Source organism: Prionailurus viverrinus, chromosome B4 (genome assembly GCF_022837055.1).
Source record: "Prionailurus viverrinus isolate Anna chromosome B4, UM_Priviv_1.0, whole genome shotgun sequence".
Lineage (NCBI taxonomy): Eukaryota > Metazoa > Chordata > Mammalia > Carnivora > Felidae > Prionailurus > Prionailurus viverrinus.
In genome coordinates, this window is record NC_062567.1 from 31,235,534 (window position 1) to 31,250,061 (window position 14,528).

At 43.6% G+C, this 14,528-nt stretch overlaps 1 protein-coding gene across 18 annotated transcripts in view; it reads left to right on the forward strand.

The window, feature by feature from the left end:
- Window positions 1–14,528, forward strand: part of MICAL3 (microtubule associated monooxygenase, calponin and LIM domain containing 3) — a 224,778-nt gene that overhangs the window by 132,313 nt on the left and 77,937 nt on the right. For 13 of the 18 annotated variants that reach the window (XR_007153765.1, XR_007153766.1, XR_007153767.1 and 10 more), the window contains exons 18-21: window positions 312–410; window positions 2,215–2,271; window positions 7,603–7,710; window positions 8,323–8,509. Coding sequence is in view for 15 of the 18 variants with exons in the window: in XM_047865310.1 (XP_047721266.1) it covers window positions 312–410; window positions 2,215–2,271; window positions 7,603–7,710; window positions 8,323–8,509 (451 nt within the window). In the remaining 3 variants the exon portion in view is untranslated. Of the gene's footprint in view, window positions 1–311; window positions 411–2,214; window positions 2,272–4,686; window positions 4,795–7,602; window positions 7,711–8,322; window positions 8,510–14,528 lie in introns of all 18 variants that reach the window. The other 5 variants (XM_047865319.1, XM_047865320.1, XM_047865321.1 and 2 more) reach the window with 2 other exon arrangements.

Here is a 14,528-nt window from a genome sequence, read left to right on the forward strand (position 1 = left end):
GATAAAACTCACAAAGAATATACCCTTGATCCCTGGCATTTAGAAAGTGTTACACTGCAAGTTCTGACCCCAAGGCCAGCTGCGGAGATTACCCATGTGGTCTGTACTTACCAAACAGCGCGAGTGTGACCCAGAGTCCAACGATTGACTGTGACAAGCCATCCTCCCTAACCATACAGTGATTGCTGTTGAGGATGGAGAGGCAAGGGAGGGATGGTTTTGGCAGATGCCCTTTAGTCTTTCTAGAACCAGCCAAAACATGGCTCCTGTTTCACCAGTGTTCTCTCTGTTTATGTCTGTTGGTGTAAAAGCGACGGGAAAAGGAGTGTTCTCGGACCTGCCCCAAAAAAGTGATCACACTCTCTCCTCCCCCTTCTCCACCTCCCTGTCGGGCGCCTGGCAGCCAGCAGGTGATCTTCTTTGCATGCTCCGTGGTCCTCGTCTGTGTCTTCCTGCCTGCCTGTGTAGGTGGCTAGGGTAGAGACCAAATCAGAACTCCCTCTTTTCAGAAATAACAATCAAAAAACAGAAAGATCATTTGTAGCAGAAGCACCTTTTTTGCTACAGATGAACAATTTCCAATTAGACCTCAGGATAGCACTTAATATATTCAAACCCTGGTTTAATCTAGTCCCACATCATAGGAGAACAACTATGCAAGCACAGACTAAAACTTAAACTATATTTGTCACAGATACAAGGTCCAAAAAGCCCTGGGGAACAACACATTTTTATATAACCTCATTTAAAGCAGCCACTTTTGTCTTGCTGCCCAAGGAGATATAATTAGGATGGGCTTTTGGAAGCTTTTTATAGGGCCTCACTATATTACGAGTTTGGTTCCTTCTGGTTTTGAGAGCCCTGCCTCTCACTTATCCAGCTTATGCCAGCAAACACCTGTCCTTCCCATCTGCCCCACTCACACTCTAGGCAGACCATTTGAAAATGCATTATAGAGCAGTTAACCACAGACATGATTAAAGAGGATAATAAGCATACATTAATAAAGTATATTTATAGAATAGAAATTGACCTTTGTAGGATATTTCTATAAAATAAAATACTAATTTTAAAGGCAGGATCTATGGAAAGACATTTTCTCAACTAAGTGGCCTATTTAAAAGGGACCCCTGAGTAATGTGTCTGATTGTTAAAGGCCCACACTGTGTCCCTGGGCCTAAGAATTCAGCCATTGTAGACTGAGTAATTACCCTATGCCTTGTCTCTACATAATAACTAACACTTAGTCCCAGGCGGCATTCTCAGTTCTTGTTGTGTTACCTCCATCAGTTCTCCCAGTAACCCTACAGCAGGTACTATTATCATCTCCATGTTGCAGATGAGACTGAGGCATAGGGTAGGGAGGCCAAGTACTTTGTACAAGTTCACACAGTAAGTAATGGAGCCAGGAATTGAATGTGAGTGGTGTGACTCTGGAACCCAACCTGTGGCCTCATCCTGCCTGTGGAGACCATTATGTTTGTGGGCCACATTAGAGGCTTTGGATTAGTTCTTCCACCAGTACAAGGCCATAGGCTGAATCCTCACCAGTAATCCAAAGAGTGATGAGAGTGGCCTTCCCTTTTCCCACACAATTGCTGATAGTTGTTTCCTTGGGTCCGTAGAGGCAGCCATATGCCTGTCTTCAGGATTTCCATGCCTATCATGTACATATTCCTATCTGTTGACTGAAGATGCTTCCAGTCGTCATCCACTTCTCCCTTTAATAAATGATGCTTTGGTCCCATATGCCTATTCAGGGACCACTCCCCATCCTGGAGTTTCCTCTGGACTGTTTAATGGCCATTTGTTCCAGGCAGTTTCCATCTCCCCACCTTTCCTTTCTAATATCTTGTTGTGGAAAGCTTCACCCTTTCACCCTCCTAACCAGCTTCTCATTTTAAACCTTCCATTTAATGCCTCTGATCTTGTGCCACTGTGTGAAAGAAATATGTTTGTCCCACTTTTGTACTAACCATAGTTCTTTATTTGTGTGGCTGACCTCACTGGAGGCCAGATGGACAGAGTGCTGGACAGAAAGTTGTCCTGGGATCATGGGATTTGATTTAGATGGGATTGTGGTTTCCTGGGGTGGGGATCTGTCAGGGGCAGGGGATATGTGTTGAAATGAATTCTGAATATCTGGCACTGTCACTTAGTAGGTCCACATAGAACATTTGGATGGAGCTTAAGTCTCTACTTTGTTATTAACAGACGTACAGGGATCTTGATGCTGACAGCCGTGGCAAGCAGAGTCCCCACCATGAGAGGGTAAAAGAGCATGAATCATGGCATGGGATGCTGAGAGCCAAACGGACGGGGCACGCTGTGGTGGTGGGGCAGAGGGAAGGTGGGGATGGTCCCCTCTCCCCTTGCTTTGTGCACACTCTTGTCACTCAGCCAAGAGCAAGAATTCTTGTTGCTTAACCGTGTTGACCCATGTAAATAGCATTCACAGGAGAGCATTCATCTGCCCAGCACAGAGATCAGTAAGTGGGTGGGATTTGCTTATATCTTTGGACATTCGGGGATCTTGAGGTAGAAATAATGAGAGAGCCAAAGCTCTTACTGGTGTGGGGATTTTTCAAGTATGAAGAACTGATGGAGGGGAAGGAAGGTGGTGACAAGGGTGTGTAATGAAAAGCTTTAGTGGGTCTCTTCTGAAAAACTGAAGGGGGATCTAGTGATTATACCTGGCCATCATATAATTTGATGAATAGCAGAGATGCCCATTTTTAAAAGCCTGCTTATTTTCTGAAACTTTTGGTTGTTACTGTTACCCTTAAACCTGATCCCTGAGTGAGTTAAGCTCTGCAGCAAGAGTGAAGAATCCTCTGTAACTGTTAATTTCACATGGGGCTTTTTCCTTTATTTTTACCTCTCCTTCTGCCTTTGCTCTCTGAGAAATACAGTCACTGCGAAGGAAGCTAGTGCTGTATTCTTACACCCCGTCACCAAGCAAGAAGCAGGCAATCTGTGCTGCCAGGACCATGCGTGGATCGGTGCTGGCTTAGGGAGAGAGACCGGGGCCGAAGTGGAAGGAGGGTGTCCATTTCATCTCCTCACGCACGGCCCAGCTCTGCTTTCTTCACTTCTTTTGGGGCTGCTTCCTACCATGAGCACTGTGTGCCCAGCCTCTTTCTTCCTTCTTCCCAGGCTGTATTCCCCTCAAAAAGAAAAGTAGGTATTTTCACAAAGAAGGGCAAGCCCTACATTTCAGGGAATGCATAGTTAATGAGACCCTGATGATTTTTAATGAAGCAGTGCCTAAGCGAAGAAGAATAGAGGGAAGTGTGTAAAATAAAAGGAGAGATGGGCAGGGAGAAATTGTCAAAAGTCTAGGGCTACAATGCCCCCAGAAGAAAGGTAGGATTTTGAGCTCAGGAAGCAAGAAGGTTTGCAGGGAATTTTCTTTCATTTTCCCAATGTATTGGTTTCCAGATTCTTCACTGCAGGGGTCCTGTCTAGATACTTATAAGGGTTACTGTATGTGTGCTCTTCCAGGATTTTCTGTCCACTATTCCATAATCTTGCCTGTGCACTCACCTGCTCCTATCCACCCCCCACCCCCACCCCCACCCCCGAGTCTTCCCATTAGTTTCACTGCTTTGCCATCCCTGGGAGAGTTGCCTTCTCTCTTATTTCTCTCGGGTGGGTGATACTCTTCTACAGAGATCTCCCCCTTGGGCCTGTGTTTCTGAGCCTGCCCCAAGTGCTGAGCTGAGGGCCAGTGAGCTGGCTGAGAATCTGGAGCAGGGATGGTTACACTCCACTTTGTCACCGCTCAAAGCTGTGAATTTAGTGAGGGACTAAATTGGGGGTGTGACGGATCTGCTTGGAGCTAGAGGGGCAGAGGGCTTCTCTTACCATGACAGTTCTTCCCTCCACCCTGCAAGTATTTCATCCTGAACCTTGTAGGAAACTGAGCAGTTATCACTTACCAGAGCTCTCAGGCCCCTTCTCCCTCTCTGGGGACTGGACAGTTCCTGGCTGCATGGGCCCACCACCGAGGAAGATGCCAGCTTACTTTTGCAACACATGCTGCATGCAGTGCAGAGGACTTGGGATCTTTTCTCCTGATCATTGCTGGGATTTGACTGGCTCCTTGGCAGGCAGAGTTTCTCTGAGCACTAGCAATAGGAAGAGGCAAAGCCACATTTCTGGCCTTTATGGAGGAGTAAACTTCATTCTAGATTTGCTATTGCTATTGTTTGCTGTTTGTAAGGCCAGTGGAGTGATGAGGTGGTACAGTCTCCTTCTGCCTAGGAGAATTCCCAGCTCAAGTCTGTGAGGGTCTCTACAGAGGACATAAAGTGGGTGTGTGAGCAGGACATAGCCCCTGGCCTCTGTCTCCTCCTGGCTGGCAGGCAGCATTATCCACTTGGGGTGGATGGAGTAAAACCACCAAGCAAGAGAAGACAAGGCTTTCAGAGACGGCTCATGTCTACAGTGACCATGTTCCAGAGCGAGCTTCACTGTAAGCATGAGGCAAGGGTGAGCGAGCTGAAAGTAAAATGGAAGCTTTGAATGAGCCATTCACACCTTTGGGAACTAAGAATGTCTTTTTACTGCATTAGTTACTTAGGTAAAGGTCTAAAACTCCCAAATTCCTTACATTCAGGTCAGTGTGTAACTTTTTATTTAACATTTCCTTTGATTTTTTTTTCTCCATCTTGTATTTTGTAGCCAGAGCCTGAACCTTCTCGCCGATTTTTTGTTGACCAGTGGGAGCTTTCTCTTAGTCTTCGCTCCTCCAACCGCCCCGCCTCTCCCTCCTCTGACTCTCTCCGACAGGTAGCACAGCCTGGAACTTGGCAAAGCTCTTTGCTCTCCAGCCTGTCCTCAGTTCACCTACACAAATGTCATCAGGCCCGAGGGAGGTTGCAGAGCTCTTAACTTTGGCCTGTCTTGTGTGGGAATCCACGTGTGTGTGTGTGTGTGTGTGTGTGTGTGTGTGTGTGTGTTGTCTGTCAGTTTTGCATGTGAGGTCTGTAGGCATACACCAAAGTTAAAGAGGCTGCTAGCTTTCATTGTAACAAATTCTGTCACAGTAAACCCACTTCTATTATATTTCAACTATATAAAATAACAACAAACATTTTTCAGCCATTAACTTTTTAAATTCCAAATGTCTTCGTATGGATATGTATTAAAAAATATGAACAATAACGTAATTAAATCTCTTAAATGGAGTGGTGAATATGCAGTATTGTGGGTGCCTCTTGCATTGTAATCACTTGAAGAGTGAACCCTGGTATTTCCCACAGTGGAACTGATCCAGCTATAGAGTAGTTTAGAGAGAGGTTGGCGGATCCTTTTGCCCTTTCTGTTTATGTTTCCTGTCCTCGAGCAGTCTGTGTGGTACGTGTGTGGAAACATATGCATGTGTGGCAGCAAAAGTATAAGTCCAGCAATTGCCACATTTAGACTGTTTCTTAAGAGTGGGGAGAAGGATACCATCTGCTATTCATGCCAGAAGAAAATAGAACTTGAGTTTCCACCTCTCTTGGGGGGATGCTTGTCATTATTACCGCATTGCTGAGAACTGAATGTGACAAATGCCTTTGCACGCAGGCAGCCCTGGGCTGTATTTTGCTGAGGATGCCAGTTTCTGGTGGGAGGGAAGGGTCCTGGCCGAGCAGTGAGGATCCAGAGCTTGCTCAGTGTCCCAGCCTCAGGGGTGGCATCTGGCCTACACCCTCACTTTCTGCACCCTCGGTGTCAGCTGTTAAGTGACCTGCTCAGCTCTGCCTGGTGTCAGTCTGTTCCAGGAGTAAGTTTCCCTAACAGCTCTAATCTAAAGAAGGTTTAGATCTTAGAGCCACTTGTTTTTCTCAACCATTAATGGGTATAAGCTGTGGAGTTAATGAACAAATGACACCAATCCTTGGAAATCTCCTTATTTTAAATTGAAAAATAGAATTGACTCCTCAGTTCCAACTGAACCTTGGAGAATTGTTTGCTCATCTGTGCTTCTGTTATTCTCGTGTTCACATAGAGCTAGTTCCCCCTGTCCCCCCATCCCTGGAGCACTTCTCTTGTTTGTCCCTTCTCAGCCCAGGGCACGCCATTGCTCAGGCCAGTGATTCTCTCACACCTGGCTTTGTGTGTTGTCCATTCAAACCACTTCCTGACAGGGTTGTGGACATCCCCAAGACAACTGCTCCTGGAGTGTTTTTCTCAGTCAGAATTACAGGGCTCCCCAAACTCATTAGGCAGTTCTCTTATTCCACACAGTTTATGAGAGGAGAGTCATGCACACTAGGTGTCCTGGCCATCTCCACATGGAAGGGTGACCTTGGGAGTCTCTAAAGGACTGTCAGCAAGACTTTGACCTCAGTCCTTGGGACAGGCTCAAAGCTAGGCTGCCTAGCAGGAAGGCTTACAATTGAAATTTTGTAGTTTTGCTTGTTACTTCTTCAACATTGCTAGAAAGAGGATTGAATTGGTTGGATTTTTTTTTTCTTTTCTTTTTCCAACCTATGAAAAAATAATCCCTCTTGGACTAGAAACTTCCCAAGACTTCCTGACTTCCTGACTTCCCAAGACTAAACTAAGCAACTTGTCTGCATGGCTCCAGGTGTTAGCCTCCTGCAGCTGTGTTTAAGATGCCCTGCCCAGTCTAGAACACTTTGGCCTTAGTGCCTGGGTAGAACAGATAAATATTAACAGGGAGAATGGACTGAGAAGGATTCTTCCAGATAAAGCTCAGAAATATTTGATGCATATGACGGGGGTTATGAGTGAAGCATTAATAGGAGGAAGGTGATCATCACGAGTAATACTAGGCTGTTGGCATCTTTTACCCAAGTGGAGAATCAGCCTTGCAAGTGTGAGCTTAGTTTCTTTCTTTCTTTCTCTCTTTCTTTCTTTCTTTCTTTCTTTCTTTCTTTTTATGTCTTTTATGTTTATTTGTTTTTGAGAGAGAGAGAGGCAGAGTGCAAGTGGTGGAGGGGCAGAGAGAGAGAGGGAGACAGAATCCAAAGCAGGCTCCAGGCTCTGAGCTGTCAGCACAGAGCCCAACGCAGGGCTCGAACCCACAAACCACGAGATCATGACCTGAGCCGAAGTCAGACGCTTAACCAACTGAGCCACCCTGGCACCCCAAGCTCAGTTTTTTTTCTAAATGGTGAAATAACTTGCCAAGCCCTCTCCTAGACCCAACTTGAAACATAATGTTAATCTGGACATGTGCCTTGTGGGTGGGAGTTATTCCTCTTGAATTCTTTGTATGTAATTTGAGTCACTAGGGTATAGGCCCTTCTTACTCTGTTCTATATTTGTATCCATCCTGTCTTCCCACCTCCCTGAACTGTATGCTCCGAAAAGACATGGAAGACTAAGTTCTCCCTTACTGAGTTTAATTATTCCTGCAGGCATTACTTTTACCTCTGCTGATACCTCTGTGTGGACGTTGACACCCATTTTTCTGACCACCAAGTTTCCCTGCTTGTGGGCACTGTGTTGGCATGGTTTGCTGCTGCACCTTGTATTCATTTTATACCTTTCAAAGATTTTTTTCCCCCTGTCTTCTTAATTTATTTATTTTTTTTCCTTCTCATTTTCCATCATTCTGGTCATTTTATAATCTCCAACCAATAGAAGTATATAAAGATGTACACTGGCGGAGTGAGCTCATTGGCTGAGCAGATAGCCAATCAGCTTCAAAGGAAAGAACAGCCCAAAACCCTTCTAGACAAGAAGGAACTGGTAAGAGATATATTAAGGGCACCGTCTGTCTAGATATAGCACAGCTGTGGTAAATAAACCTGGTTTATTCTAAGTAGCTTAGTAACATATATACCTAATATATGCCATGCAGTAACTTTTTTTAAAGATATCTGAAGTTTGTAACTGAATTTCTAGGACTGACTGGCTGTTTAGAATGTTGTGTGGAAAAACATACTTAGTATCTGTAAAAGTGATTGTTTGCTCTGGAGTCCTGGAGGCCCACATTCATGTAGAACGACGTGAACTCTGAGTAGGTATTTTTATGCTACCTTCAAAACACAATTCTGTCAAAATAATTTGGTTTGTTATGAAATTGTGTAAAACCAACTGGGGATTCCTCCTGGGTGTTGATTAACATCGATTCAGAACCCAGCTAATGCCGATTGCTATATAGAGGGCACATGTGACAGTCACTGCAGTAGTGCCATTGTTCTTCGGGAGAGCCAATAATAAAGTGAGCCATCGTAGTCTGTCTCAAAACAACATTGCTTAGTGAGGGTTAGTTTCACATATGGAGAGGGTCGTGCACCTCCAGGAGGTGAGTCTAAGAAGTGTTGGCTCTGACAGATCTTCTACCATCCCCCATTACAGGGCTCGATAAAGAAGGAGTTCCCACAGAACTTAGGAGGCAGCGACACGTGCTACTTCTGTCAGAAGCGGGTCTACGTGATGGAGAGGCTGAGTGCTGAGGGCAAGTTCTTCCATCGGAGCTGCTTCAAATGCGAGTACTGCGCCACTACCCTGCGCCTCTCGGCTTACGCCTATGACATCGAGGATGGTGAGTCTATTTGCACTTGAGGCCATACTTAGAAACTAAGCTTAAGGGCACTTTTTTCCACGTGAGCTGACCTTAGGGCTTTTACTGCATTCTTATATATACATTTTTTCTGCCTCTCCTAACCCTTCCCATCCATCTCCCTCTACTCTTTATTTTTTCTCTAAGACTCTTTCTTATAAATATTTCCCTAAAGTCACCAAGCTGTAGCACAGCATTACTCAGTAATGACGGTAATGAGAATGGCATGCGTTAATGTAAATCACTTCCCTGGCTTCACAGACACTTGCTTTCTTACCTCAGGGTGGGATCTTAAGATAAAAGGGACACAAAGAGAATAAGGTATTTTTGTCTTTACTTTAGAGAAGGGGAAATGACAGGCCTATGGAAGTCACATTTCTTGCCTCTGATCAATAACAGCAAATTGAAACTAGATTTCACGCCCTTCGGGTTCTGAGACTTTTGCTTCCTGAGGATGACCGAATTATGCTCACCTCTCTCTAGCATCACCGTTTCTCTGATGAATTGAGAGTTTGTAGCACAGGATCTAAATCTAATTTACTACAGTGTCCAAGCCCTGGCCTTTTGTAATGTTTGTTGCTTTTATAAATAGAACGACGTTAATGGAGCAGAAGGTGGAGAATTATGCAAACAATTAATAAAGCCCAATAGACAGAGGCAGGCTGGCATGCCTGCCATCTAAAGACTCTTTAAAACTCCTTAAAGTAACTGACTACTACACTCATTCCTATGGAATGCTGAAGGAATGTCTTGAAAGGCAGGCTTACTGATTCAAAAGTAATGAAAAGATCTAGATTAATGGGAGTCCTCATAGAGGTGGCATTATGTGCCCTCTTTTTGGATTCCTGGACCCAAATCCAATGTGGGGGCAGGGTGGTGGAGTCCCCTACCCCCGCCCCAATACCAAGTAATTCTCCAATATCAGCAGGGTGTCTAAGAATTCAGCTCAATTCTGACACTAACTACTCGACCCAGAGATAGCATCAGATTCCACACGTTAAGGGCTCAGGCCAGTAATACTGTCCCTTGCCCCCTACTTTAGACACTAGTCATAAGCCCCAGGCTATTACCTGTGGTTCTGACCACCAGCTACAGATTGGGGGTTCCAACGACCTCCTTCTTAGGTTCTTCTCATTTGCTAGAGTGGCTCACAGAACTCAGGAAAACACTTACATACCAGTTTATTAAAGGATATGGTAAAAGATAACAAATCAACAGCCACATGAAGAGATACATAGGGCAAGGTCTAGGGAAAGGGCATAGAGCTTCCATGCCGTCTCCAGGGGCACCACTTTCCCCACATCTCTATATGTTTGCCAACTTGGAAATTCTCTGAACCCCATCCTCTTGGGTTTTTATGGAGGCTTCATTGTGTAGTCATGTTTGACCAAGTCATTGGCCATTGTTTGATTCAGTCTCCAGCCCATCTCCCTTGAGGGGTTGAGAGGTATCCTGGAAGTCCAACCCTCAAATCACATGGTTGGTCCTCCTGGCAATAGCCCCTGCCCTTGGGTGGGATCCAAAAGTCACATTAATTGTTACAGCCAAAGATACTTTTATCTCTGTCAACACTTGGGGAATTCCAAGGGTTTGGAGCTGAGTCAGAAACTGGATGAAGACCGAATATACATGAGAAATATATTTGGTTATCTGAATGACTACATATATATGTCTTATAAATCACACTATGGTATGTCCATTATATTGGTAGGTAATTTTTGACTGAGGAGATGGTAAGGTGATGTCACATAGGAGAGGGACCCCACCATTAGGCAGTGGTCACTTTAGTCATCCAGGCTCTGCTAATAATGAATAAATAGGCAGCTCTGTCAGAAGTAGCAACAAAGCAGCCAAAGTACTGAACTGAGAAAAGCTAACTCTAACCATTATGGGGTAGCTGGTCCTTAACTTTAGTAAAAAGCACCACCCAGTCAGGGAAGAGTTAAGACAGTTGACTAAATAACAAAAGTATATTCTTAGGTATCAAATTTTCTGTTCCACCATTCCTACACACCTGCTCTTTCTGTAACGCCTCTGATTTCTAAGGGTAGGGATTGGCAGATGGAGCCCATCCAGTGTCTTTTAACTGTCCTTGATGCTGGGGTTATTTTAGTTAGCCTTTTACTGAAGTCTGGCTAGAAAGAAGATCGCTCAAGGTCCAGCCAATTAATTGATTTACAAATACTTTTGCCCATAGATTGTTGTGTACTTGTCTTTGCCACATTCTCTTGAGATTACAGATGAAATGTAAAATGTTCCTCAAGGAGCTTACATCCTGGTGGGCATGATAAGACCAGGGCACATGGAGCAACAACAACAATGAAGAGTATATGATTAAGGGCTAACAGACGACATACAGATTTTAACTTTGTAGAAGTTTAGAGGAAGAAGAAATCAATGAAGCTCAGTAGCCTTTAGGAATGACTTAACTGACCTTAGGTGAGACTCTGAGAGAGAAGTATGAAATGGCCAAGTAGAGGAAGAGATGGCATACTAGGCAAGAGAACGACAGGAGCTCAGGTGGAAATGACTGTGACACTGGGCACAGACAAGGCTGATTGGTGCTTTGTTGTTGACACTGGGGCGGGGAGGACAGTGGATCCAAACAAGCTCCCCAAATTCTAACCCAGATAAACTTTTCATCAGCTCAGCCCCACGATAAAAGACAAGTGAACTGGAGAAAAGAATGGAATTTTGGGGCTCCTGAAGTTTTAGCCTGTTGTTCATCCACATTACCATGTGACTCAGAAATCTAACTGAAGGCCCTCAGATAAGAAAAAGACAGGAAAGTCATAGCTCATTTGTAGGAGGAAAGAAATAACCCCCACACTATGCTGGGCTCTTTAACATGTACTGTGTCATTCTGCCTTCACAACAACCCTATACAGAACTAGTTTTATTATTGCAATTTTATATACATCAGGAAAGTGAATTCAGAGAAGTTGTAAGTGCTTGTTCAAGTTCACACAACTAGTAAGTACTGGTTTGCACTAAATGACCTCTGGGATCCCTTCCAGGTTGGCCTCCTGGGATTAGTGACTCTGGACCCATGTCAGCTCCACACAGGTGAACTGAGAATCTTACACTTTAGAGAAACATCCACCTTTTTTTACCCTTGTCCCTAATTAGTCTTCCCTTCAGCTCTTTTAAAAGGATGCAGTTTACCCAAAAACTAAGATCTTCTTTCTCTTCCCAAATACTCGCTTATTTTCAACTGCTGCCAACTCTTAAGACAAGGACTCTAAATCAGACAGTACATCAGGTCATTCCCTGTCGTCTCAAGGAGAGAAAACACCCTACTGGCTAAGGTGTTTTGTGAAGGGCCTCCATTGGTAGCAACAAGCCTAAAATAGTCCACTGCTCTCCGTCTCTGCGAGTACCACCCTGACCACACTCTGCATCTTCCACCTGGACTACTGATCTCCCTGCCTCCACCATTGCCCCCTATAGTCTGCTTCCACAAAGCAACCGAGGAATCTTAAAAGATGTAAATCGGATTTTTGCAACCTCCTGATTTGTACTCTTATGGTCCGCTGTAGTACGAATAGAATCTGCTGGGGCTGAGAGCTTTGCATGTCTACCCCAGCCTGCATTTCCTGTCCCTAGCTCACTATACTCCTGCCACACTAGTCTCTTTCCATTTCATAAACATGATTAGGCCACTGCTTACCTTAGAAGTTGGCACTGTCTCCTCTCCTGGAATACACTTCCCCCTAATCTTTACAGGGTGGGCTTTTTGTCATTCACTTCTTCACTCACATATTCTCCCCTCAGAGGGGCATTTTTCAGACCTCCTGATCTCTAGTACTCATCACTGCTTGGTACTTATTCACATATTATCTGCTCCATCCGAGCAGAGACTAGTCTGTCTTCTTGACTGGAACATTCTCAGTGTTTAGATTTGTACCTGTCCTATAATGGCACTCAGTAAGTTATTGAATGAATAAATGCATGGCCCCATTTTGGCTGAAGCTTGTCCTTTAGCCATCTGTTTCCTCCAATTTCTTTTTCTAGTCTTTCCCATAGTTAATTATCAAGATTTCATTTATTTAGATCATCTAAAATCAGTGGCTTGACTGAATCAACCATAATTTGTGGGTAGTTTATAACATTAGCGTGGTTGTATTCACTAATTGAGACAGGCATCATAGTGTAGTGACTAAAGGTATAGGTCTTGGAGTCAAGCTTACTAGTAGGTTCAAGTCCTCTGTGAGATTTACTGAGTAGGGGACACTTTGGGCAGGTTGCTTAACGCTTCTGTGCCTCAACTAGAAAAAGGTGGATAATAATATCTACCTTATTGAGTTCTGAGGATTAAATTAATTGATAGACGTTATAATACATATCTGGCATGTGGTAAATGTTACATAAAAATTAGCTCTTTTTGAGACTAAATGTCCATCAACTGACAAATGGATAAAGAAGATGTGGTTTATATTTACAATGGAATACTACTTGGCAATGAGAGAATGAAATCTGGCCATTTGCAGCAATGTGGAGGGAACTGGAGGGTATTATGCTAAGTGAAATAAGTCAGGCAGAGAAAGACAGATACCATATGTTTTCACTCATATGTGGATCTTTAGAAACTTAACAGAAGACCATGGGAGAGGGAAAGGGGAAGAAAAAAGTTACAGAGAGGGAGGGAGGCAAACCATAAGAGAGACTCTTAAGGACTGAGAACAAACTGAGGGTTGACGGGGGGTGGGGAAGAAGGTAAAGTGGGTGATGGGCATGGAGGAGGGCACTTGTTGGGATGAGCACTGGGTGTTGTATGGAAACAAATTTGACAATAAATTGTATTTAAAAATAATAAAATAATTAAAATTAATTAGCTCTTTTTGTTATTAATCTAAGAAGCAAAAAGTACCACCAAGTTGAATGTGGGAAGAGTTTGAGGCAGGAGACATTAATTGAGCACCTATAACACATAATGTGGTCTCTCATTTACTTATCTCACCCTATGAGTATTATCTTCATATTCTACATGAAGAAACATGTTTCAAAATGCTAAATAGTTTACATGCCTATTGAGTCGTTGAGACAGTATTTAAACTGAGATCTGACTTCAGAGCTCATATTCCTTCTATCACATTGTACTGTATTTATAGAGAAAACAAGTTTCTGGAATTTTCTTGATAATTACCTTTTGGTTAGGCTTGTGGGACTTGTTTTGAAACCTAAGCCTCTTTTCTTTATTAAAATAGAGTACCGTAGCAGAAGTCAATGAGGATTCCCTGGAGGTTAGCCTATTGAGCTGTATTTTAAAATCTAGGATTCTACTTTGTAGAAAAAAGCAAACTAATGCAGGGGAAAAAATACAAGAAAGGAGTGAAAGTAACTATAACTGTAGTTTTCTTTTTTTTTTCTTACATTTATTTATTTTTGAGACAGAGACAGAATGTGAGCTGAGAAGGGGCAGAGAGAGAGGGAGACACGGAATCCAAAGCAAGCTCCAGGCTCCTAGCTGTCGGCACAGAGTCCCACGCAGGGCTCAAACTCAGGAGCTGCGAGATCATGACCTGAGGCAAAGTTGGACTCTTAACCGACTGAGCCACCCAGGCACCCCTATAACTGTAGTTTTCTGATACTGTAATAAAATAAGACTTGGTAACAAGTAATAGAAACTCAAGTCAGATTAAAGTTGAAGCATTAGATTTATATCTTCTTTCTAGATAGCAGTCTCAGAGAAGGGCTGCCCTTCCTCACTATCCCTGAGAATCCCCAAGAATGGCTCTGGTTAGCCTGACTTAGTCACATGCTATATCCTGCAGTGGGCTAGAAGGAAAGGGGATATTATGATTGGCCTATATAGGTCATATATTTATTTTTGTGGTGGATAATTTTAGGCCTCATGGTTGATAGCCCATCAAAATCACGTGGAGGAGGGAAGTGTTCCATAAAGAAGATTAAAATACAGAACAGACAAAAAAGTAGTATACGATCCAAGGACTAATAGTTTTATCTTTTCCTAATTACATTTTCTCTCTTAGCCAAAATT